Source organism: Mugil cephalus, chromosome 9, assembly GCF_022458985.1.
Source record: "Mugil cephalus isolate CIBA_MC_2020 chromosome 9, CIBA_Mcephalus_1.1, whole genome shotgun sequence".
In the NCBI taxonomy this organism is placed as follows: domain Eukaryota; kingdom Metazoa; phylum Chordata; class Actinopteri; order Mugiliformes; family Mugilidae; genus Mugil; species Mugil cephalus.
This window is the reverse complement of record NC_061778.1, coordinates 14,011,649-14,036,417: the sequence shown is the minus strand read 5'-3', so window position 1 is coordinate 14,036,417 and position 24,769 is coordinate 14,011,649. Positions and strand designations below refer to the sequence as shown.

The following is a 24,769-nucleotide window of genomic DNA, read 5'->3' as shown; positions in this document are numbered from 1 at the left end:
CCATTATGCACCAAAGAAGCAGAGTAGGTTTTCTCACTTCACAATAATGACAATAAGATACATCATTATAGATTTGTTTTTTACTTTAGTAAGTAAGTATTGTTGTTACGCTCCAAAGACCGAGATAAATTCCTTGTACACATCATGTAGTTGGGTATAAAGCGTGATTGGACACAATCTTCAGCTTGAAACATTCCAAATCAAATCATTACGCTCTGTGGTTTGGTTTCTGCAGCCTTGTGAGACATGAATGCTAATGCACGCAGTATTGCAGACATAGTTTGTTGACTCGTTGACTCTTCTCTACCTCCCTGTGTTTACAGGTTCATCCTCATCCCTGAATTGTCACTCATGGACAACCTGTGCACCGACTTTAAAGCTTTAAGCTTTTTCCGTGTGTACCGGGAGTGAAAAAAAAAGAATCTGTAACTTTCTCACTGAAGAATGAGCATCGCAGAATAAATACCTGCCGTACTAATAATATGCTTTACTAACAATAAGATGAGTTAAACTGAGTTGACATTCAGGTGAGAAGTGAAACTACGCAACCCACAGCGACTCCACAGGGGGGATTTTAGCCAAGAAGGATGCTTCTTTCGTCACTATTTCCACACAGGGAAGAGGAAATGCTACGCAAGTGTCTGAATATCAGAAGGTCACTAGCCAGGTTGTGACCTATGACAGAAAAATAAAAATAAAAATAGAACATTCTAGCTGAAGTGTCCTTGAGCAAAACACAGGGTCCCCAAACAGCTTGACACTCCTCTGTGTGTGACTCCTGACATCTGTGAGGCAGTAAAATCGATGGACCGACAACATTTTCACAATTTCCCAACACTTATTAAAAGTGTTTGTCTTCACTTAGAGGCCAAACAATCATCAGGCATTCACAGAAACAACTGGAAGATTCCCCGTAACACAAATCTGCATCATACCAGTGGGAGTTGATAGAGCACGCTGTGGGTCTGGGACTTTCCATTTCAGTCAAACCAAAAAATATCTCAATTTCTCAATATGGCCCACTCTTAAAGCCACAGCTTAACACACAAACCAAAAGAGCTAAAATATATATGAAAAAATGCCTCATTAACACTTACTTGAAACTGAAACTGACATTAGCAGCAGGAGGTACAGTACATGAGGTAACCTCACATTTTAATAGGGGAACATGAAACGCCCTAAAACTTCCAGAATATCATGTGGTTTCAGAGAAATGTCTTAAGATTTCATCTCCAACTACAACAATACGTCTTGCAAAATCAGGAACCAAAAGAGAAAACTGAAACAAAGAAAGTCCCTAGGATATTCACAACCAAATAGCCTTTCAAATAAATAAAGTTAAGGATCATACTGAGCAGATACCCGAGACAACACAATGACTTAAAGCAGGGGTATTCAAGTTCAAGTTCGGGCCAAGGACCCCCAAACTGATGGAGAGATTAGGGACCCCCAGCTACTATATGTGTTCTATATGAAACTCGGCCAGTGCTATTGTGGGGGAAAATTAAAAAAATGTATAAAAATGTATAAAAAATGTCTACTCAACCAAAGATTTTGCGGCCCTCCTGCAGTGACTTCGCAAACCCCCTAAGGGTCACAGACATTTGATTCATTCAGTGTATTTACATGCACAGCTTAATCGAGCTATGCTTGAAATTCATCTTTCTGAATGTGGTTCTTGTCCCAGTTTACATGCAGCGGAGAAAACTGAATAACTGACGGGAACATGTCCTCCTCCTCCACACTAGGTGGCGATATGTGTCTTTTCAGCGGGTTAATACCACGTTAATACAGCCCCCTTTGCAGTTGACCTTTTTCGTCATATAATAAACAAGAGTGGTTCCTGCAGACCGGCATTTCAAACAACAACTAGATGGATAATACTACAGCTTTTTTAATCTCGTTCTTCTACCTACTCTGTTTATCTTCTTCTTTTGCGACAGGCTTTCTTGGATGTTTTTGTTTCGGTGTCACACACCAGCGCAGTCGTTGTGGAGCATGCGCACACGCGTTATCCAGCCGTGGTCCAATTAAGTGAATTCCAATCACATTATCTAGGTGTCTTAATCGGATAATGAGAACTCCTATTTTAGTCGGAGTAACGTGTTTACATGCACTTAAGTTGTCCAGTTAAAGTCCTGTTAAGGCAATATATTGTTTTTTTTCATGTGCATGTAAACGTACATGCATGTAAACGTGCATGTAAACGAGTGATAACTTCATTAACTGGTCAGCAGATTTATGAAGGAGAGCAGCTGTTGCGGAATTAATTGTGATAAGGCTGTATGATTCATTTAATTCATGTATTCATGTGGTTCAGAAACAAACGTACAACTACAGTCTTACTTAAAGCGACACTGCTGTGGTTAGCATTACTACAGTTTGAAAAGGACGTCAGAGATGCTCCTGTTGTCGTCTTGCATTGAATTTGTTTGTTAAATTTGACCATAAACCGGCCCTAATGTGTGCAGACTGTGCTTATCAAAGCGTTTCTGTGATTATTTATTTATTAAAACACTAAACTACTTGAAACTCTAATTTGAAGCACCGTGCAAAATATTTACTCATATTAGATGTTGAGGTTCTTATCTAGCACATGACACATTCAGGGAGGCGTCCGACGTTACCTCTGCAGAATGACAACATACAATAAATAACAATCCTCAGCAACTGTAAGTACCAGTAGTCTCACTATTCATTATTCATGTTTTTTAAGCACCCAACCACTCACTACAGAACTAAAATGTACATACATCAAATAACTGTCACATGTGAGTGCTTCCTCATCAACATAATTACTCAATCATTAATCTACAGTAGGATGCTGATGATACATAGAGCAGGCTGATGAAAAATAGTAAAGAGTGACAAACCGTAAAGAATTTAATCGCCTCTCACTCTAAGAGACCAAGTTCGATGTCTGGCTCGTCTCCCATCAGGTGTATTTCAGCCCTGAGGTGTTTGGAGAAAAACTGTCTGACTCTAAAACGAATGAGGGGCAATGTCGCTGCTCAAGATTCATCTGTCAGCGGTCCATGTGATGGACTGGGATAGGGAATGAGGGACGACGGGAGAGGAAATTCAATTGCATCAGTTAACTCGGCGTACAGCACATAAATCGCTCTGATTAAACCGAGGCAGTAAATAACGGAGAGACGTCCTCTGGCTCGGTCTGTTTACTCAAGGCTGAAGCTGCAGATACACACCTGTTTACATCTAAACATCAACGCGCCTGCTTGCTCGCGCTGTGCAAACACAGAGACAATATGATAGTTAAAGAGATAACTGAACAATAGCCCCATCCGCAGGGCAGCTGTGGTTACTGACCAAACAACATAAAAGACACACAACTAAGAAATTCAGCTTTTATTGGATAGTGAACACAAAGAAACCAGAGAGACGTACACTACTTAAACCAGTTTGTAACATATGTCATCCAACAAGGATGAAAGAGTAAATGCATAATCTTGACGATACCATTCATCTAATTTGATACAATGACTGAAAATAGGAGCGCTGATGAGGTCACACATTTTCTTCTTCTCCTAATAGACTACATGTCTAGCTAGTGGGGAGATATTTTTATCTGACAACATCCCGTAAAAATCAAAAAAGCTCCAGACTAATTCCAGTCTGAGGACAGTAAACACCTGCTCTGAACAAACGTCAAAGTGCCGTCACTGGCTACACTTACGCTGAAATATTTCTTCAACCTGACAGAAATTACTCCGGTTAGAGATTAAATAAAATTCAACCGAGCGCCTCTCATCAAATCCGGCTTAACTCATCTTTGTTGCTGTTTCGCTGTCGTAGTTTTGCTTCAGAAACTCGTCACGTCACCTGTGTGACGAATTTCATAAACGTGGATACATTTGCACAAATCAGGAAAGCCGAAAGTCGTTGAAAGCATCCAAAGTGTGAAACTGATAAATGTGTGAGGAATTACTAGAGAGAGCCAGAGAGAGGTTCACATCCTGCTTACATTTTCTGCAGCGCACACTTCAATAGCCGCACAAAGCTTGTTGGATTGTCAGTTTGGGAAAAATACAAAAAAAAATAAAACATTTAGCGCGCACACACCAAACACACCGCTGCAAATTTCAAAAGGTTTGAGCTGGAGGAGTTTCATACGCTGGAAGCTAATCCGACAAGTGCTTTGAAGGAAACACAGCAAAACATCGAGGCTACGCAGCATGTGCCCTACACCAGATTCAGCCAGAACTAGTTTATGAACACACAGAGTAGGAAAACAAATGATGTGAGTGCGATCATCAGTAAATATAATGTTCAGGAATCTAATGGGGATCCAAATAAACTAACCTAAACTACTCAAACTGTGTCACAATCCTATGAAAATCAACGTAACCTCCTTAGTGAAGATAAACAAGTTAGAAGAAAAGTGTAAGTGCGAGCAAGAAAGATTTTCAAACAAAGATATTAAAGAAGAGCTGGGCTCAGCCTGTGTGACGGACATCGCTGTATCAGGAGTGATGTAATCCCCTGAAATGCAAACACAGCTCTCCCTTTCTGATTTAGTGCTTCTGATTGGCCGACCCTCAGGTCCATATTTCTGTCTGCAGATTCTGACTCATCGCTGCCTCGCGGAGCTCCAAGTGTTTTCGCAGACGGTGACGGCAGCCCTTTCAGGAGCGGCGGTATCAGTGTTATTTTAAAAATAGAAAATGCGTTTCTCTGATAAGCCGGCACAGGTGACTGTGCTTCGCCGGAGCAGACGTCTCCCTCTCTCTGGGTGTGGCGCAGACGTTCGCAGCTAGCTGACCTTGGTCTGAATGCCCGTGCGGTAGTACATTTGGTTTGGCCGTCTTGGGGATTGAAGCTGAGCGTTCTCAAATTTTCTAAAGTGCACCTGCAGAGCCAGTCAATCAGGGACTTTGCAACGTAAGAAGAGCAATAAACCAGAGACGGAGAAGGACGCAGCATTCTGTAATTCACTTTAGACCCTCCTACATGTTTCATTAACGAGATTGTGCTGCAAAAGGCAAGCTGTCTGGAGGCTAACCGAGCTAGTCATGGATGATTTCTGCTCATCGTGTCCATTACATGCCTCCAACCGGGAGGCCAATGTGTCAGACCGGATACTTTGTGTGCAGAGAATGAAATCCCCTATGAAAGGACCACCAACCGTCGGATATTGATTCAGTCAATAACCTGGTTTTCGTGGTTTTAAAGGCAGTTTATTAACACATCCATTAAGCATATTGTAATCACTGGCCTCTGATTTATTAGCACAATTTAAAATGTAGCTAAAAGGCAATTAAACAGTACTGAGGCTGTGTCTAAACTGTGTCTAAACTTATAGCAGCACGAGCATATTGCTAGTGAAATTCCACTTTTACAATTTTTCACCGCCTCCAACAACATATTCCAAAATTCAAATGCATCCACATGATGCAAACTAATGTTTGGTGTGGATGATTTCCCTGTGACATAACCTTCATGCAAAGTAGACAGGCAGCAGTTTTCCAGAAGACGAGCCTCAAATATTTCCACAACCAGCTGACACAATTTTCCTATCATCCGCCACCAAAGGCAGACAACCCGACCGTACCGTGTGAACACAATAAGGATTATCCAAAACTGCCATACGTCGCACGTACCAACGATGGCGAAGAGGGGGGATTATGCGCCGAACTTTACACACAGACCAGGTTTCCAAACACCCGTCAGTTTATGCAAAAGTCCTAGAGTCAACATAATTACGTCGTAGAAATACACACAAATAAACGTCCTTATCCTTAGGAAACAGAGGCAGAGAAACAGACTGTTAAAAAAAAGTGTCAAGGCTCTTTATGTTACTTGAATTCTATTATATTAACTATGAACTACACTAACTGGCCACATTATTAGGTACACTTCACTCGTACCAGGTTGGATACTTTCATTTTTAATTAATTCTTTGTGACACAGATTCAACAAGGAAACGTTCCTCAGACAGTTTGGTACAAGTTGACTTTAAATCATCACGCTGTTGCTGCACATTTGTCGAATCTCCTGTTCCCTCACGTCCCAAGGTGCTCTATCAGATTGTAATCTGGCGAACGTGGAGGTGATTTGAGCGCAGTGAGCTCATTATCGTGTTCAAGAAAACAGTTTGAGACGATTTTATCTTCGTGACATTGTGCTTTGTTATCGCGCTGGAACAAGCTACCAGAGGATGATTATGGTCACACTTTAACAGTATTAAGCTGGTACTAGGGGACCCAAAATGTGCCAAGAAAAAAATCCCTCCCTGCCAATACACCACAACTACCAGCCTGAACAGTTAATACAAGACAGGATGGATCCATGCTTTCATGTTTATGTTTATTGTCCAATTACCTCTTTCAAAAAATTAGTCTCAGTTTGTTACTCTGGGAGGAGTTCACGTGTTTTCAGGTGTTTTCTGGCTTCCTCCCACAGTCCAAAGAGGTGTAGGTGTGGATGTGACTGTGAATGGTTGTCTGTCCTTCTATGTTAGCCCTGTAATAGACTAGAGATAAATCCAGGGCGTACACCGCCCCAGTGACAGCTGAGATTGGCCCCGGCCCCCTTACGGCCCTCTAAGGATCAGCCATTTCAGATAATGAATGAATGAATGGAAATCTTAACATTCCTAATTGCCTCGTCCCTTTCATAAGGCCTTCACATTCCCTGTACGAGGTTACCTGCTCATTAGCTCGGTGGATTGTTAGCCTCTGTATCACCTACGATACTATTCGGAATAATACGCACGATTTATAACCTGGTGATCGGGGTGAGAAACACAACTGTAAACCCTCCAGTCGGCACGAACTCAGCCTCGACTGCCCCTCTCCAGTTCAATTGCAGCACAAAATAAACTGGAGCCTAGTGAGAACTACCTTCCACTTGTGTTTTCTATAATGCAGCAACACTCATCACGAGAAGGAGAGTCTATTGTTTTCCCTCCTTTGCGGTGCTGTGACCACATCTACCGCGCACACGATCGTCTCCTGTATCACAACAACAGATCTGACTTTCGCTGGTGGTCCGTAAGACAACCTGACAAAGCAGCTGACAGCATCAGGGTCAGTTACAGGTCTGGCACGGACCCACCACTGCTGGCACACACCGACTCTACGGGATGTATGGACTCAGGTGAGCGCATTATCTGTTTGCTATGAGTGTCAGAGGTGTAACTTGAGGTTTTTCGGCAGACAAAGAGCCGGGTTGGGGGGTGATGAGCGATGAGCTGACAGATCCTCTTACCATGATGAGGCCGGTGGTGATTGGGTCATTGCAGCCATGGCACAGCTCCCCAAATTTGGCCCAGTAGTCCTTCTTGCAGAAGAGCCGTCCGTCCTTTTCATAATACCAGTGTGACAGCGAGGCGCTGCACTCACAACACCTGACAGGAGAGCACACACACAAACAGAGAAATTAAAGATTATTGGAAGATTAAAATCACGTCATTATCCAATTAAACACGGCTAAATTAGACCCGGGGAGAAGGAAAGAATTTGCACATGATTACCTCTGTCTAATTACTCCATAAACTTAATTCATTTTTCATTTTAATCGGAGTAAGGCGCTTTTATTTGCACGGTACCTTTCAACAAATTGATATTGAATAAATTGATAATTTAAAGCAAGTCATCACTAAGATCCCTCGGGACAAAATTAAATCACACAACACAAAGTCAGAAACTTGAAGAGTGATCAGCAATAACACAGTTTCGCATAAATGGAAACAAGCTGCTATTATCACGAGGATCTAACAAATTTAAAGACGAACAAGAGTATAATTTTACTCGATCAACAGATTAGACCTCTGGGGACATTACGAGGCGCACACCACATTAAACTGTTATTGTGTTGACAGAACATTATAATGTACCGCGCTCTGTAAACTGCACTTTAACCCGCCTAATGACAACCTGCAGATTGTGAAATTATAGTTTTTCACAGACACGATGAGTCCCTTTGTGGATCTATCACACACACCAACCAACAGACAAATGAGATCACAGCTATGACTGAGCAGTACAAGGAAAACAGAAAGACAAAACAAAGTTACATCAACCTTGAAAGGACTTTTTTATGTTAGAGATAGACACAGTTTAGCCTTTATCAGTGGGCTAGTCTTTGATAGTATCTAACATTATAAAAAAATACTTTCAAAAACACCAACAGTGGGAACGTAAATCTACTGGAACAAGAACTGTACGGCCACATCACAGCAGTGTCTCTGAAACCCACTTTATATATACAGCTAGCATGGAAGCTAGTTAGCCTAGTTAGCAGGACAGACAGGAACGTATAAATCACAAATCTCCTAAATGTTAAACAGGGTCAGATGAATGATCTTAAGACTTTTTGGCTATAAGATTAACCACACATAGTAGCTGCATAAATATTAATCAGTACATTATAGCTAAAGTCCCTTACGCAAAAGCATTTCTCTCACTGAAAAATACCAGTGTTTTTATTTTCTAAAAACGAACCAGTCTTGTTGAAATGAGCCTGAATCCATCAACACCAACGTTCAGGAGCTGATTTATCTTAGTGAGACCACTACACGCACTCATTAGCAGATCTCTGTCTGGCCTGTCACTGGAGTTCAATCAAAGCCTGGTCCGTCAGCCCGACAAGACGTCAGACGCTGACAGACGGACGAGCAGACGACAAAAGAGATGGAGACAGACAGAAGGAGATGGTCTGGAGACAGACAGTGTGGGAGAAACAACAAACCTCCTCCCATGTCCAAGTTCACTAACAGCGTGAATATCTTTACATCTCATGCTGGTTTGATATTCAAAATGAAACCCGGGTGAGGAAAGGTCACTTCCTGCTACAATAACAATTGCTTCAGAGTGAAAAACCACGGTTATCTGGTGTGACGCAGAGGCTTTTCTTGAACACACCACAGATAACATCACCTGGAGCCCTCCTGATCTTCCTATTGATCTGAAAATGTCTTTGGCGCATATGCATCTCGTAAACACTGTCTTATTGTGAGTTAGCGCATTTGCTCTGCGTGTGTCCATAAATCTAAATGTGTGCTAATCCCCCTGAGTGTCATATAGACTACCATGCATTAGCGGACTGCTGACGTGCTCACACACACGCATGTACTTGTTAGTAATCTGTTCAAATCTCTGTGTCTAACGTCCATGCCTAAGTGACTGCCTCCTCTCCTTCCCAGTGGAGCTTCCCTCCCATCACCCAGCCGTCTGGCCCAGTCTCTGCTCTGGGCAGCTTAAAACGAGGTCTGTTGGATCTAAAGTATTAAAGAGTGGGCATGGCTTCAAAGAGTGGAGCACAATAATGCACACTGCCCCCTCATCCCATCCCTTCTGTTTCCATCACTGTATCATTTCTTGGGTATTATGACAAAAAACTACTGTGAAGTAAATTTATTCTTCAGGTGCAACCAAAGATTTACAATTTAACAATCTCAGACAATATATTTCTTCATAAATATTAACGCAATGCAACACTGAATAAGCCGCTTGTCTTTAATATTTGTTTTCCCGGTTCAGACCTGCCATTTATCTGTGACTTTTTCCCAAAGGATACGGTTTAATGCGACCAGTCACTGACAGCGTGAGTGTAAATCATATTTCTCTTGAACTACAGACATTCAACCTGCAAGATCTGAAAAATGATGACGGATTTAGTGCAGGTTCAAGCTTAGTACACGAGTATTAAATGTATAAATTACTTTGACATTTTAAACTTAAATGACAAACATTTCCTGGTTCCTAGGTTTGTTGTTTCACTTCATCTCATCTGACAGGAATATCTTTCACTTTAGTTCAGACAATACATTTAAAAAAAAGTGACATTTAACAGTTAACACCAGATAATTAATTGGACGGTTAAATGTGTGGGTCTCTGCAGTAGAAATGTTTTGTGAGGATATAACCATTGCTCAAAGAAACTACTACTGTGAAAGGCTTCCACGTATCCAGCAGAAGCGGCACTCCTTGACTTCGCTCAAGGTCTTGCACTTTCTGCAAACCACACGCAACCTCGTAGCTCACACTGACGCACGCAGGCAATTTATTTATTAGAGAGACACACTCCGTCTCCCCAGTGACGGCATGCGGAGCTTCACTGCAGCTCAGCAGATTGTGGCAGAGCTGCTTCACTATGCAGCGTGTTTGGGTGGGCAGCAGCGGGGGGGAGGAGGAGGAGGAGACTTGGAAGTGGGTCAAGGCTTTCAGAAGACGTCCGCAGCACCCAGCCAGGATCTGCTCAGCTGTCTTGGCTTCGTGCCACTCGATAACAGCCTTTCACTACACACACAGATACACATCTACTGCAAACCCCTGCTGGGGCAAAGTCGTACCTGGGCTGGGATGCACGCAGATACACACGACTACTCAGAGGGGTGGGAGTGATCTTAATGCTCAGCTACTTTGCAGAAATTCCTCTCGGAGCAGAGCGGGGAGTGGCTGCAGAGTATTAAAGATATGTGTGAATACATTATTGACTCCCACATGGAGACGCTGAACATGTGCCTCCAGGACAAGAATCTGATCCCAGAGGTAAAGGAGAAAAGCAGCGAAGCTCAGCTACAAACCCAAGATTAGGTGGAAAAAATACGCCAGCAAACATGCCCGCTTATTCTGAGATTGCGGTTAGTGTGTTAGTGTGTTAATGTGTGTCTTTAGACTCCGTTTTGGGTGTTTTTTGTGCGTTTGTGTGCATTGGCATTGATGTGTAAGAGGATTATTATTGTGAAAGCCTGCCCTGCTATGATGCCCCCCAAAAAAATTTAACTGGGTGGAAGCTTAACAGTTTGTCATACTCTGTTAAGCTCTTAAAATAATAATAATAAAAAAAAAACATTATATGACAGATCAATCAAAGATTGGAAGTGAAAAGTGCAGATGTAGAGTCAATGGAGACATAATAATATGGACTGATTTAAGATACACTGACCCAGCACACAAGGAAAATGTCAGGAGACAAAGAAATGCGTAGACACGCAGGCTGCTGAGGAATAAATAACTCCCGCAGACAAGTGAGAGGGAGCAGAGCAGATTTCAGACACCATGAAACCCAGCTGGATCCCGAGGGCAGGAAACAACCAATGAAAGAGGAGCTAAAGACTGAGGGAGGACGGTTAGTAAATCTGCAACTGTCCCCCCTCCTGCTCAAATCCCTGATGGAATTAGCTGAAAGTGTTTCAGAGAGTAATAAATTCCCTTTTCCAGGTCAAAAGGAGGCAGCCTTTACCCCCGGACTCTCACCTTCCTACATCTGAGTCCACAAAAATCTGACATTTACTTACTTAAGTGTCTGCAACCCGTCAAGGCTTTTGAACTCTGAGAGGAAATCTCTCGTCTGTGGGACAGCCAGGTGGCTTGGAGTCCTCCAAGGATTCACTTTATGAATCCAAAGGGATGGTGGCATAAATAACATGGTAGCAAAAAACTAGACAAAAGAAAAACAGACGAGAAGCCTACAGCAAAACTCTGAGGCTGTGCAACACTGTGCTAACACTAGCATGCCAACATGAAGTCTAACACGTTCTCCCACTTAAATTTATCTTGTTGCCATCAAATGAAACCCATAAACTTGTGGTTACAACAGAAGTGGTCACAACAACCACCAGCTGTGAGAGCACCGTTGCTAGGCAACAATGCTAACAGTTTAGCGAGCTAACGACTACTATTAACTCATTTTAATGTATGAGAAATGAGTTAACAATAAAACAACTAAACTAACTAACAATATAATTAAATTATATTACACCTCGGCCATTTCAGTAAATTGTAAATTGGTTGTGAATGTCACAAGAGGGCGCTGTGTTGGGCAATCATCTTCCAGGTTTGCACGTGCACATTACTGTTAACTGATTTAAACTTAGCTACTTAATGCACACATTATTTCCTAAAAAATATTGTGATGATCATTGTGATTTAACAAAACATCTGCGGGATGCTTGGCAGAATAATATACACTTCTCCATAACATCCATGGTTAGCATGCTAACTTGGCACTAAATGAGGTGCTACATTTAGCTGATACTACAATACTACACTAGCACAAAAGTCTTGAAGAAATTAAAACACAATTCCTTTATTTATTTTAAATGTTTTGCTCATTAAATAATTAATTAAAAAAAATCAATCTCAATATATTTGTGGTGAGGAATTCTTTTGCATTTTCATTTTAGGAACCGTGGGGGAAATGGTTTTATATTATTGATGCAACTTTTGTGGATGAATGAAACAACATTTGGGTAGGTGTGCAAACAGAGCTAAAGACACAGATGGCTTTTCCATGTGTTGCTTTTTTTTTTTTTTTTTTTAGCAGTTTGCTGTTATTCAAGATTAATTTCTCCCTCTGAGATGATCTCACTGGACAGTTTCACGATACAATGTGTTTTAGAACGACTCTTTATTTATCATGCTGACAGCCCGACCTGGGTCAACACCTAGCGTGATTAATCTGTCCCAGCTGATGCGAACAGTCTGAGCGTATGAGAGGAATTTGACCTTCTGACTGAAAGACGATAAAAATGTAAACATATTGAACGAGGCGTCATGATGTACAACGTCTCATCGGCATTAACATATGTAACCATTCAGCATAAACATCACGTTATACCATTCTGCTTCCTGTTCACGTAGATTAAAACTATTACTTGGCCTCTTTTAATATTTTAATCAAATTCTGGTTCTAGTCAGTCAAACGTTTGGACACACCTTTCCATTCAATTCAGTGAGATGGTGTGTCTAAACACTTGACTGGTTGTATAGTTCATACAATAAAATATAAAATACCTTTGAGCTATTGGTCTGACTACATCTCACTGACGAAACAAAACTAAAAATAAAATAACTGTTGTATTTAGCAACAATGGAAACAGCTTAAACTTTTCCAGAGTATTGAAAAGGGCTTATTGATCATAGTAGCTTCAGTTTAAATATTAAGTATATAGTTTAAGTCAGTTAATGAATTAGCAACAGAGGGTCTGTGACCCCTAGGGGTCCGTGGAGGTACTACAGGGGGGGTCACAACATTTTTGGTTGATTAGATTTTTTTTTTTTTTTTTTTTTTTTTATTTCCCACACAAATTTAAATTTCTTTAAATACACTTGAAGTCAAAACTTCACTCATTTAGCAATACAGGAGCTGCCTCAACAGCGCACTGTTTCACACAGAGCGCCACACTAGATCCGTCACTTTGAGCCTCCTGCACACAGCAGTCCCCGCCCCTTTTTTGCGGCTCAGCCAATCACAATGCCGCATATTACGCGCCGACTCTGAGAGCCTATTCAGTCCCTGGGTAAAATCCCAGAAGCATGCTGCCGTATTAGTACTGAGGCCAAAATGGATCGCTTTGTCACTTGAACAAAACATCGAGATGAAATAAATTAATATTTGAACCTGTATGTTTTTTGAATAGCTTAACATTTAATGCAGAATTATAATAATAATGTGTATTTATAATTTGCACTAGGCTGAGTTTAATATATAACACATATAGTAGGTAGGGGGTCCCTACTTAACCTCTCCATCAGTTTGGGGTCCTTGGCCTGAAAGACGTTGAAGACCTCTGAATTAAATAACATAAATTTTTGCAGTTTTTATTTGACGTTAAATTGGTCAAGAGTAAAAGTGCTCATTATTTGCTGGCTTACGAGACTAGCTAACCGTCCGGATCAGTTAAGGTCAATCTGAGGAACACATGAATAAAAACCCCGCGAATAGACAATTAATTATTTATTGGGGCTAAATGTTTCCATTATCTCAGCTGTGTGTTGGTGAGAGCTTTTGAGGCCTCGAACATGAATGTTTATATTCTGCCACATGCTTCCACAGTTGAACTCGGTCCCGCAATTAACTAGTGTTTGAAGTGTCCATTAATCTGGAGAAGTTTGGAAAAAAATTGGTTTATAAATTCCATAGAGTTAAAAACAAGTCCATTAGTGGCCATTACATCTGCAGAGTGCACAGGGAGACTGTCAGACAGGCACTAAACTGGACATTTGGGAAGCTCAAAGCTAAAGAATATTTTTTTCCTTATGGAATATTACATCAAATATGCCGAATATATTCCTGTAATTCATTAACAGAGTTGTCTTCGCTCTTATCTGATCAGAATGACACTAAATATGAACCGGCCATATACCACACAAACACGCTGCCCTTGTGTTTTGTTTAGTCTCTGACCAAACAGCAGAATAAAACCAAACCAGAATCTAATCTCACTCCCACACTGACTTTGATGACCACCCACTTCGGGTCAGCATTTTACGATGTGTGTGTGTGTGTGTGTGTGTGCTTGTGTGTATCTGTAACCACAGGTCATTAAATGACGCGGAGGCTGAGATCTCTGCAGGAAGCAGAAGGGCTCGAAGGGAAATACTGCGCGCGTCCCGGTAGAGGTGTGTAGGGTCGGATCTTTACAACCTGACAGACGCAGAGCTGAAAGATTTACGCGGAGCCACACCACACCGCTCTCTCTCTCACACACACACAGGCACACACACTCATTTATTATTAAACTCCCATCATCTGCGTCAAGCTCAGAGGGACATCCGTCTTCCATCTATCTGCGGAGACAGCAGAAACGCTTTGAGTAGCTGTGATCAATACGTCAATACGCAGGTCGGCGCGGGCCTTCCAGAAAAATCAGGATAAATCAGGCCATGGACGACAAGTGTGCGGAGTCTGACGGTGACGAAAACAAATGTGTCTAGTGTGTGAATCGGCCTCAGCTGTTGTGACTGTACTCCCACAGACCGAGGTGAAATCATCGGAGACAAAGAGAAGGAGCAACCTCTGAGAATGAGGCAGGCGATGTGGGTTAGAGGGATGGTCTGTCTCTCTTTCACACACACACACACATACAGCAGATAACATATATATATAGATGGGACAAAGCTGAGGAAGTGGTAGACTGTCTGTGGGAGACTGCTGTCTACCCCCTCGGTGAGAAATAAATAGATCCCTGATCCAGAGCCAATATACACCGCCCCTGATATTTTCCAGAGAATTTAAGTCCCAGACCACGAGAGCGACAAATGTACCCGTGTGACTGGTGTGACCTCACACTGCCACCCTATAACCATTAAACTGGTTTCATTATTCCAGCTTTTACACATTAACACAACCAGCTTTCATCCCATTCCCATGCGCCCCCTCTCTGTGCCCCCTACTTTATCAACCCCCCTCCTCCCTCCCGCCCACTTCTCCATGGCAACTTGAAATGCCACAGCGATGATGTCACCCTCTCACATGAAAAAAAAAAAAACACACATTACCTCATCACCTCCCTCCTCCCACATCCCCCTCCGTATCTTTGTCTCTCTATTGGGCGGCTTCAGGAAATCCCACAGCCAATCAGACTTCAGCGTGTCCCCCTGACCTTGGCAAACACACACTCAGCATTTACTCTGATATTAAACCTTCAAATACTCCCTAAAAGAAGCAAGGCGCAGGAGAAGGAGGCAGACTGTGCATTTCAAACGGTAGAAATAATTCCCTCCTCCGCGGCCTTGACTCTGATGAACCGACGTTTCGGGCTGTGGGGGACAGGCTCTTTATTTGGTCGTCTATTCAGCCGGTAAACAGGAGCCCCGGCAGACTAAATGAAGTGCACAGTAGCCATTTCCTTTGTGTCTGTTAAGCTGCTCTGACTGACAGACTGTCAGCACAGTCAGTGTCTGGGGCCTTCTCACTTGTTCCACAGAGAGGAAACGATAAAAGGGATCAGGGAGCTCTGGGAACCGCGATGAGTGTTGTTCTCATTCATTACCAGGTCTCTTTTACACAGACAGGTTCCCAAAGTCCAGGTTTAAACACATGAGTGAAGTGAAACTTTTGGTTTCGGTTCAGTTTAATAGTTTGAATTCATTTGAAAACAACAGGGGCAAGCGTGGGATTAAGATCAGTCCACAATTCGAATCTAAAAGGAGTGTTTCAAGGTTTTATGTTTTCAAAAGACAAAAACATTCAAATCTCTGCAAATATTATCTGAAAGTTTCCTTTTATTAATTTCATAGTTGCCACTGTTCTCCTGGTGGTATTAGTTTGTTTTACAGACCTGAAACCCTTTACATGGCGGCCTGAAAACTGACCCATGTGTTTGAAAAAAAAAAAAAAAAAAAAAAAGCTCTGAAACAGTCGAATCTTTATTTTGACGGAAACTTTTTCCAATTGCATTTTTCCAAGACCTGCTTTTCAGAAATTTGTCCACCGAGTTAAAAGCTTCAGCCACGTGATATTTAGCAGCGTCTTCTTGCAGCTCTGGTTTGAGACTCTGCAACTGTCCATCTCTTGACCTGTTGCTCACTGTCTGCTGAAGTACATTTTGGTCAAATTGTGTCTGTGGCCTTCCAGAGATGCAGTAAGTTGCAGGTATGCTAAAAAATATATCGCCGCTGTGTGTCAGTACCTCAACAGAGAAAGATCCTTTACCACCACGAAGCAACAAGACGTCAGCACCAGTGTTTAGACAATTACAGTGATTATCGCCTTGATTCTTGGTCAAGAGTCAACGTTGTATCAAGAGAAGAATTGATTATGTTTGAATAAAAGTTTAGACATAAACAGAACTGACCCCGATATTTCACAGTGTGTGAATTATTGAGTTATGGACGAGAACAGCAAACAGGTGTTGATAATGTTCTGTGACAGATGATACTTAAATATTTCTTTGCTGGATATCGTCGTCTTATTCTTTTAACACTCACTTAACTACGGCTGGTTATTCAAGCAGGCAAGGTTGAAGTCTTCAAGGTGAAATAAAATATGAGGAACTAACAACGTGAGGGTGTTAATCTCCTTTTTTTAATCACATTCAGGGGTTTAAGTCTGGGCTCTATCTGCTCCAAATGTGACACAATTGAATTCTGAAAAGTGTGATTAAAGTGCGGCAGTAAGAGCCAAAGGTTAGAGCTGGGGAAAGAAGATTAATCAAAAAAAAAAAAAAAAAAATTCAGGACAAAGTAGTCCTCCCCTTTGTAAATGTTATCAGACAACAGAGAAGAAGAAGCCTCCGGCTGCACGTTATAAAAGATATTAATTTGTTTTTAATGAAAGGCTTCATTAAAAAAAATTAATGATTGAAACACTAAAATACAATGTGAAGTATTTAAGGCTAGTAGCTCTAAAACTATGTAGTACATAGTACAGGTGTTTAATATCCCAAAGAAATACTTCACTAACAGAGAATAAAGCAGAGAGTAGGTGAATCTGAAAACAAAAAGGTTCAAATAAAAGGTAGTCGTGTGGTGGAGGACCTGAAAAGAGGAAACAGGTAATGATTTCCTTTTTCCGCAGAAGAGGAAATGAAGATTTACTTTTTGAGAATCATTTTGGAGGAAATCGCTTTGTTACTGCAGCAAACACAACGAGAAATGTAGGAAATATAGGAAATAAATACAAGCAAAGAAAGGTGGAGTGTTCATTCGCTCATTGAGTAAAGTTTTGTAAAGAAACATTAACTCAATCAAACGTGTAAAATAAAAAAAATGATTTTCAAAGTGACAAATGACTGAGTTTAATCTCCGTCTACCTGGCTGTACATTCGCACAGTAAAAAAGTTAGTTAAACGGGACTCTCCTGTCTGTGGTGGCCTGACGTTTAGCAGTCAGAAACACGTAACTCATGATGTTAAATAAACGAGACAGGAACGATTACGTCCAGTCACATGTGGGACAGACGGGTTTGATTCACTGTGTCACACTTCCAAAAGAAGGAAGTCCAGACAAACTCAGAGTTGGTTTGTGTACTGGGAGACAGAAGTGTGATGCCCTCGGCGGTCTGACCGAGATTGTGTTTAGGGAAGTGGGAGAGACGCCATAAAGAGGAATGAGTGGATTTCAGTTGGTGCTGTTCTGTACCTCTAGAGACCAGAAAGCAATGAATCAGTGATGAAAATAAAACAATTATTTGTGACTTCTATATTAATTATTCTATATTAAAAAAAGAAGAAGGAAACGTATCTAACTGTAACTCTCAGTTGAGTTCAACAACAGGTTCTGGACAAGAAAATCAGTGTTTTTACAGTTTTCTTATATTTAACAGACCAAACAGCAACTCACTTAATCCATTAACGAGCTAATAAATCACTAGTTAACTTCAACTACGTCCAAAAGAACTTAAACCAACACAAACTCTACAAAATTCCCAGAAACACTGAAAGTTTAAACATTCCCATGTTCACAAGTAAGCCCAGTTTCACTTCAGATTACTTTTTTTTAAGTTCAAATCTGACTGATCTGAGAACCAAACGCTACAAATTCACAAGAGCTCTTACGTTATGGGCTCCTGCCGCTTCCTGCTGCGTCGGTTCTTCGCTGACATCTCGCCCGTGGGAGCGGAGGCCTTGTTTTGACAGTCCAGACGACAGACTCAGGTCAGCAGCTCTGACGTTCCTCTCACAGAGCTCGAGCGGCCTCGCTGTCACAAGCATCAATGCCGCTCTCGCTCTCTGCGCTCCGTTCTCTCCCTTCCTCTACTTCCTCTCTCGGTGCAGCTGCACAGAGGGGTCACACTTCTTTATCAACTATTTCCTGTCCTCTCCGCTCGTCCTCCGGGAGCCGACGTGACCCCGTGACAGGGCCAGGCTTCGCCCATGGCAGCCGTGATGGCAGCCCGGCCTACGCCACGGCAGATTGCATCTTCTCCTTAAAGCCGGTGAAAGGCTCTTCTCGGGAGTAATCTGAACGGCCCATTTCCTGCACCCATCAATCCGCTCGAAGATCTCGGCAGCGCAAATCTAATTCTGCAGCTATCTACCCTCTATTAAAACCTTCCACCTCCTCTCAAATAATTCGATTCGCCGACCTCCTCGGAAGAGAGGGGCTCTGTTTCGGCGAAGATGAGACGAGCAGCTCGGCTTAATCACACACGGCGAAGTGTCACCTCGCCGACAAAAACACCTCAGCAGCCTTTAACGGATCAGCCGAGTCAGACAGAAACATCTCAGACATGTTGACCCAGGAACACAGGAATCCTCACAATGGTGAACTGATTATCTGACGTCAGCTTATCGCTGGTCGCAGACGAAGGAATTTGTGTTGACTGTTAAGTTTAGGAACAGTGTTGCCATTCTTGTTCATTACACATTACTATAGGAATACAGGGCAGCATGAGTGTGCTTTCTGCAGGATTGATCATCATCAGCCACATGCTTAAGTGTCACTGGGCAAGTATGAATGTGTGAATGAGACGCTTTTAGTAGCAGTTACTGTTGGTGTGTCTTGGTATCTTAAAACAATCTGTCGGAATCGTGAAGCTCTCCAAATTCACTAGATCCCAAACTGATCAAGTGTCTGTGGGATGATCCACGGAGGCCCCACCCATCAACCCACAGGACCCAAAGACCCCCACACTAACAACATCCTGTCACCAGACACCACAGGACACCCTCAGGAGATCAATGTCCATTCATTGATGAGTCACAAATGATCTGAATATCATAAAAAATTTAAATTAAATCTCAATAAACAAAAAAAAAATAAATGAATAAATAAGCGCATGCATTAAGTATAGAGACTTCAAGGAGATCACAGAGTCAGCTGACTTTAAAAGCCCCACCCCCTGACACTTAACCTTTTATAGTTGAAATCATTCAAAATTTCAACCCTGTGGTTGTAACAGGTGTTACTGTAAGGCATAAGAAGACTTTTACGTTTGTTAAATCTTTTCGAAATAATAATTAATTTACTATATATGGCTGCCATTGCCCTTCAGTGGTAGACAAATGTATTTAAACCATTAGAACATAAGTGCTGATTCAGGCACTTGTGAAAGCTAAAGTAGTTATGCTCAGCGTTCAGAGCAGAGGTGGACCTAGCAGACCACATTTGACCTGAGAATGTTTCCTAGATCTTCACAGATGTCTGGGTGATGCTTCTCAACCTCATCGAGAGGCGCAGGGACGCAATTAAAAGTGTGTGCTGAAGTTACCACATATGGTTCCTTGCCCCACAAAGGGTTAAAGCACAGTATGTGCCAACCTGGACGGTGCTAAAAGGGCCATGAAAAGCTTTAAAGTTATTCGGCAAGATCTTAAAATTGATTTTGAAACATCCTGGGTGAAACGCCAGAGTGATATGATTCCGCGTCCTGGTTCTAGTTAAAGCCTGGCAGCTGAAAAGACCTCCACGTCTTTAAAAGATAAAAGCGGACGTATTTCTGAAATAGTAAAAACAGGATTGGACTAGTTTAGTCATGTGGGATTCAAAGCTTTAAAAGTCGAAGCAGACACGTAGCTTTTTCACCCCTGGACTGATGGCGTTGCTGCAGGAAATGTTTGACGTGACTTAAAAGATTAATGACTAATTGATTATCAGTATAGAAGCTGTTTATTTTCTGTTAATTAGCTAATCAAACAACTCATCCATCGTTCCGGGCTCCACTCTGTGTTTATTATCTGTAATAAGTTAGTTTTTCCTGAAGGAATGTTTTCAGCCTCACCTCATTAACGTAACAGCTCAGTCAGAGATTCATTTCCTAACGAAGCCCAGTAAACAATCGAACGCATGAATCATCTCGTGTCCTGCAGCTTTCTGTTACCAGGCAGAGTCCTGCAGGTGGAATAAGCTGAGTCACCGCAGCTCCTCATGCTGTCAGTTACGAGCCAAACTTCACTGAAATACAGAACCACGGAGAGGAGAGAAGAGGAGCTTTTGCCAATAAACGTTCACATCTGCAGTCCGGATGTTGGTCCTGCAGACGTGAGTCAGGGAGTGGAGGGACAGACAGACAGAGACGTGAACGTGTCCTGCAGAACAAAGGGACAGAGCTGCCGCCAGCTTTGTGTCAGCTCGTCCTTCAGCAAACACGGCCTTGTCTAAACAGCTTTACCTCAGTCATTTTCATAAAAGCTGCATGTTTACGGTGACAATGGCAGCAGATGATCTGAAAGCACATTTTTCTATGTGCACGCCATGCAAAGACAAAAAAAAAAAAAAAAGGAGGTCGTTAGCTAAAGTGCTAAATAAGCAGAAGCCTTTTGTATTCCTCTGAGGCCACGGTGGGGTCAGTGATCGTCGAGCAGAAATAGTTTTATTGTGGGCAGGACAGCGCTGCAGTGTACTGCAGAGAGACTGCAGCACACTCGACTTTTCACAGTATTAAAAAAAAATAATAAAATAAAAAAAGCAGAAGTGTTGATTCTCAGTTTATCCAGCTCGATGCACATTTTGAAAGCTGTTTAATTTTTAATGTAGCTGCAGCAAAAATAGATTCTTACCATTACAATAAGCCGGCGATTTATGCTACATTCATTCAGTCAGGGCGAAAAACATAAAACCAAAAGGGTCACACATAACGTTAATAAACACAAGATTAGAAATCCTCTTATTCCACATTAGTAAGAGACAGTAAGAGGCTCCGAGTCCTTTCATGAGGAGGCTTCACGCTTCTTACTATGCAGGTGTGAATGCCAAGTGATGCTCTGACTTAATCTCCTCAAATCTGAAGCGTCAGTCTGAGTGTTCACGGCTTTTAAACGTAACGATGAATAAATGAAAGATTAAAAATATGGAAACACTGTGATTCTTAAGGATCCTTTTAATGGTCTGAGTTCCTCTGCAGTGTGACTAAAACATGATTCTCCGTTTAGGTTGTTTTTTCTAGGGATGTCCAGATCCAAGATTCAATCTCGATGGTTTAATATTGAGTACTGATCAAACCAGATCCTGATCCGATCTTAAATGAAGTTCCTCCCTCTCCTATATATTATATATTAAGTAGAGTGAGTAGCGCGGTCAAAGCTAATGTAGCTTGTACCTTGGCTCCAGAAAACCTGTGTTCTCTATTTCAAAAAAAAGGTCCTAGTCAGTAACATCTGTTGCTTTGACGTTTTCTCCAGGAAACTTCTCTTCTTTTACATGCAGTGATCAGTGTTTCTTGTTGTTTTAGCGCAGCCTCTCCCTGAGTGTACTCATGTGATGAATCAAGTTTTCAGTACTGAAAGATGACCTCCTAGTACCACCACACCTAACATCCACATTGCATAATTTTCATACTGCTGACTGCTTTTTTTTTTTCCAGAGAAAAGTTACAAACCAGCAAACATGTTGAGTCACTTGATGCTTCAGTCTTTTTCATACCTCTGATGCTAGAAAACCCTACAGCGACGTGGCTTTGGTCTTTTTTTTTTCTAGACCTAAATTGCTACAATAAAGTCAGTCATGGCTCAGTACCAATATGATCCTCTTAGAAATGCCTGGATCAGACCCAATATTGATCATTTCTATGGCTTGTTGACTCCACCTCTTTGCCCATTTATAAATTAGCCACGAATTAAGCAGCATTCAGATAATTCAAAGATGGCGACGAACCGCTCGACCCACACTGAGCTTCAAAACTGTTCTGCACAAAATCAGTCAAAATCAAGGGTTTGTCCATCTTTATATACTGTGAGCGAGGGAAAGTAGTGGACAGTGTGTGGAAGACATCCTCATTCTGATCTTATCAAGGAGATAACTTTATCACAACCTGAAGTCAGCCAACACTGAACACAACGTTTAAAAGATGTCGCAGATGTTTTTTGAGAGGAATGTGTATTCTTTTTTTGCATTTTTTTCAGCTTTGCATAAACTTCATATACAACGATTACCAAGATTGTACAGTTGTATCCTTCCTTTACCAACAGAAATGTTGGTTTGGTCTTTTATTATATGAACAATAATTAATTACAGTGACGGCACATGTTTGAGTCAAGTTGGAGGCCTTTGTTTCATATCTAATAGGGTCATAAAAATAATACTAATAATACTAAACTACAAGTAATACAGACATTCAATAATCCAACACATACAGAACTAGATATAAATTACAATCAATCAAATGCCGGCAAAACAGCTGCTATACCACCCCCTTCACACAGTCACTGGGTTGTTTGTTTCTAGAGAACAAGTGAAAATAGTTTGCAGTGAGCGCACGGCTGCATTTTCCCATGAAGCACACAGTGTGCCCTGGCTGATTTCTGAGGAACAGAGTTATTTTTTTTTTCTTTCACCCAGGGGACGACTTCTGACAGTCTCTAAAAAAAACTCCCTTGAAAAAAAAAAAAAAAAAAAAAACACTCTGGGCATTTTAATTTTTTCTCCTCTGATCTCTGCTTCCTTTTCACTGTAGCCATGGACGCGGGCTCTTCACTTTGACATTTTAGTTTTGTCTGGATGTAGGCTCCTGTCCCACTGGCCTATTCTCCACAGATATTTCCTGTGACTAGCGTATCCATCTCAAATCCCGCTCCCCCTGAGGAAGACCAGTCACGGTTTGCTCTGCTCTTCCTCATCTTCCAGACTCGCACCACTTCCCTCTCTTATGCGTCGTTTCGCTAACATGGTGAGCAGAAGTCCTGAAAGCTGCAGGCTGATACCTGACACCGCACATCTGAGCCGGCTCAGACCTAAAACCAGCCGCATCAGACACGCACATCACACTTTAACGATGGTGCACATACAAAGACATGCAAAGCAGTGCTTTTACTTTCAAACTCCAAATTATGCAAATAAAAGACTCCATCAGACCTTCACCCACGCCCAGGAGGTCAAATATAGCTCCCTATCTGTACTCACACACACATATGCAGTCACCACAAACCCATTGTGCCCAGATACCCTCCTCAGATTTCCCATTCAGACATCCGGCCGGGGGGAAATCATTAATGGCACACTGAGCGGTGAGTTTTCCACTCAGCAGCAGATGACTGCTCAGATGAACAGAGACGGGGGAGACGTGTCTGGACATTTACTACGGCAATGAAGAGCAGCCGGTTGACATAAAACGCCAATATTAAAGGTGCTGTCAGCGAAATGTGGCTCTTTTGTAACACCTAGTGGCAGCTGACAATATTAATCTTTTGAATTTAAGCTCTGGTCTGAGGAGGCGGAATCAGCAACATTCGCTCCACACACCAGCGAACGACTTGGTGAACTTGTGAAGAGGAGTTATGAGACTATAGAATGTCTAATTATGTTTTTTTAAATTATAAGGGTAACTTTATGACCACACTGTACCCTGGCTCGATCCATTTTTTTAATGCATCATCAATCCCACATATGCACGGCCGATCTTGTATTTTTATCTGCATGATGCCTGGGTGACCTCAAACAGATGGGTCCCCTCCCACATGAGTGGGGTCTTGCTCAAGGTTTCTTCCTGTTTTTTGTTTATTTTTTTTTCTTTCTTGCCTTAATCTCTGTTTTGCATGTTTGAGGCTCTGTGCAGCGTAGCCACACACAGCTGATTGTTCCCAGCCCAACACTATTGTTTAGTACTTTAACCACAGAGATAGCTTTCATGGAGCTGAAGCATTGAAATCATCCAGCAACAAATGGCAACCACTCACATCACGGTACTACCAAATCATTTGAGCCCACTGACTACAGAGTCTCTCTACTCTCAGACAGCAGCCGTTCACATTCACCGTGCACACATACACACAAATTTGGTTCACCCACAAAATAAAAATTCAAAAACCGGCAGATTGGATGTGAATGGAATAATTCATGGCTAACCTGTCGATGGTTGGAGCTGCATTGTGGGTAACGTAGGCATCAGGCTTTGATGACGAAGGAGAATATGTGCATTTAAAAATGAATATAGAACTGATTCTGCTGCGTTTGACCCTGTAGGAGCCAAACTGTTCATTTTTTGTTTCTTGTGAGTGTTATGTTGTGTGTTTGTGCCAGCAGGTCTTTAGACGTCTGGTTCGCTGTCTATCTAACCAGGTGGGTTAATCGGAACAGGCACTCACACTGGGGAAGCCATATGGTTTTTGACTGTGCCAAGGAATGTAACGTGTTGTTGCGTATTAAAT

General features: G+C 41.9%; 1 protein-coding gene across 2 annotated transcripts in view; it reads right to left on the bottom strand.

Annotated features, from left to right (window-relative positions):
- The window catches only part of limk1a (LIM domain kinase 1a), a 46,918-nt gene that overhangs the window by 17,238 nt on the left and 4,911 nt on the right, over positions 1 to 24,769 (bottom strand). The window contains exons 1-2 of one of the 2 annotated variants that reach the window (XM_047594264.1): positions 18,245 to 18,470; positions 7,228 to 7,366 (exon numbers count right to left, since the gene is read on the bottom strand). In XM_047594264.1, the coding sequence (XP_047450220.1) occupies positions 7,228 to 7,366; positions 18,245 to 18,291 (186 nt within the window). In that variant the 5' untranslated portion in view covers positions 18,292 to 18,470. Of the gene's footprint in view, positions 1 to 7,227; positions 7,367 to 18,244; positions 18,471 to 24,769 lie in introns of those variants that run through there. The other variant, XM_047594263.1, reaches the window with a different exon arrangement.